Source organism: Haliaeetus leucocephalus, unplaced genomic scaffold, assembly GCF_000737465.1.
Source record: "Haliaeetus leucocephalus isolate CR32 unplaced genomic scaffold, Haliaeetus_leucocephalus-4.0 Scaffold752, whole genome shotgun sequence".
NCBI lineage: Eukaryota > Metazoa > Chordata > Aves > Accipitriformes > Accipitridae > Haliaeetus > Haliaeetus leucocephalus.
The window spans coordinates 4,323,082-4,323,428 of record NW_010973188.1 but is presented as its reverse complement, the minus strand read 5'-3'; the positions used below and the strand labels follow the sequence as shown (position 1 = coordinate 4,323,428).

General features: G+C 79.0%; 1 protein-coding gene across 2 annotated transcripts in view; it reads left to right on the top strand.

Annotated features, from left to right (window-relative positions):
• Positions 1 to 6: 6 nt before the first annotated feature.
• FEZ2 (fasciculation and elongation protein zeta 2 (zygin II)) overlaps positions 7 to 347 on the top strand; it is a 28,337-nt gene continuing 27,996 nt past the window's right edge. For both annotated transcript variants that reach the window (XM_010581239.1, XM_010581238.1), the window contains exon 1: positions 7 to 286. In XM_010581239.1, the coding sequence (XP_010579541.1) occupies positions 48 to 286 (239 nt within the window). In that variant the 5' untranslated portion in view covers positions 7 to 47. The remainder of the gene's footprint in view (positions 287 to 347) is intronic.

The window sequence follows — 347 nt, the reverse complement described above, 5'->3', positions numbered from 1 at the left end:
CGGGGGCGCGGGCGCGCGGGCCGGCGTCTCCAGCTGCGGCGGCAGCTATGGCGGCGGCGGCCTCGCAGCGGGACCCGGGGGATTGGCAAGACTTCTCGGGCTTCCAGCCCTCCGCGGGGAGCGGTTCCGAGGCCGCCCGCGACAAAGGCGGCTGGGGCGGTGGGGATTTGGGGGCGAAGCTGTCCCTCTGCTTCGAGCCCCCGCAGGCCCGGGCTGGCGGCGGCGGCGGCGAGAGCCGCGTTCCGCTGCGGCCCCTCACGGAGCAGAGCGCCCTGCAGGACGACGAGTGAGTGCGGGCCCGGGGGGGAGGCAGGCAGAGGGGGCGGCGGCGGTTGGGCCGCCCGGGG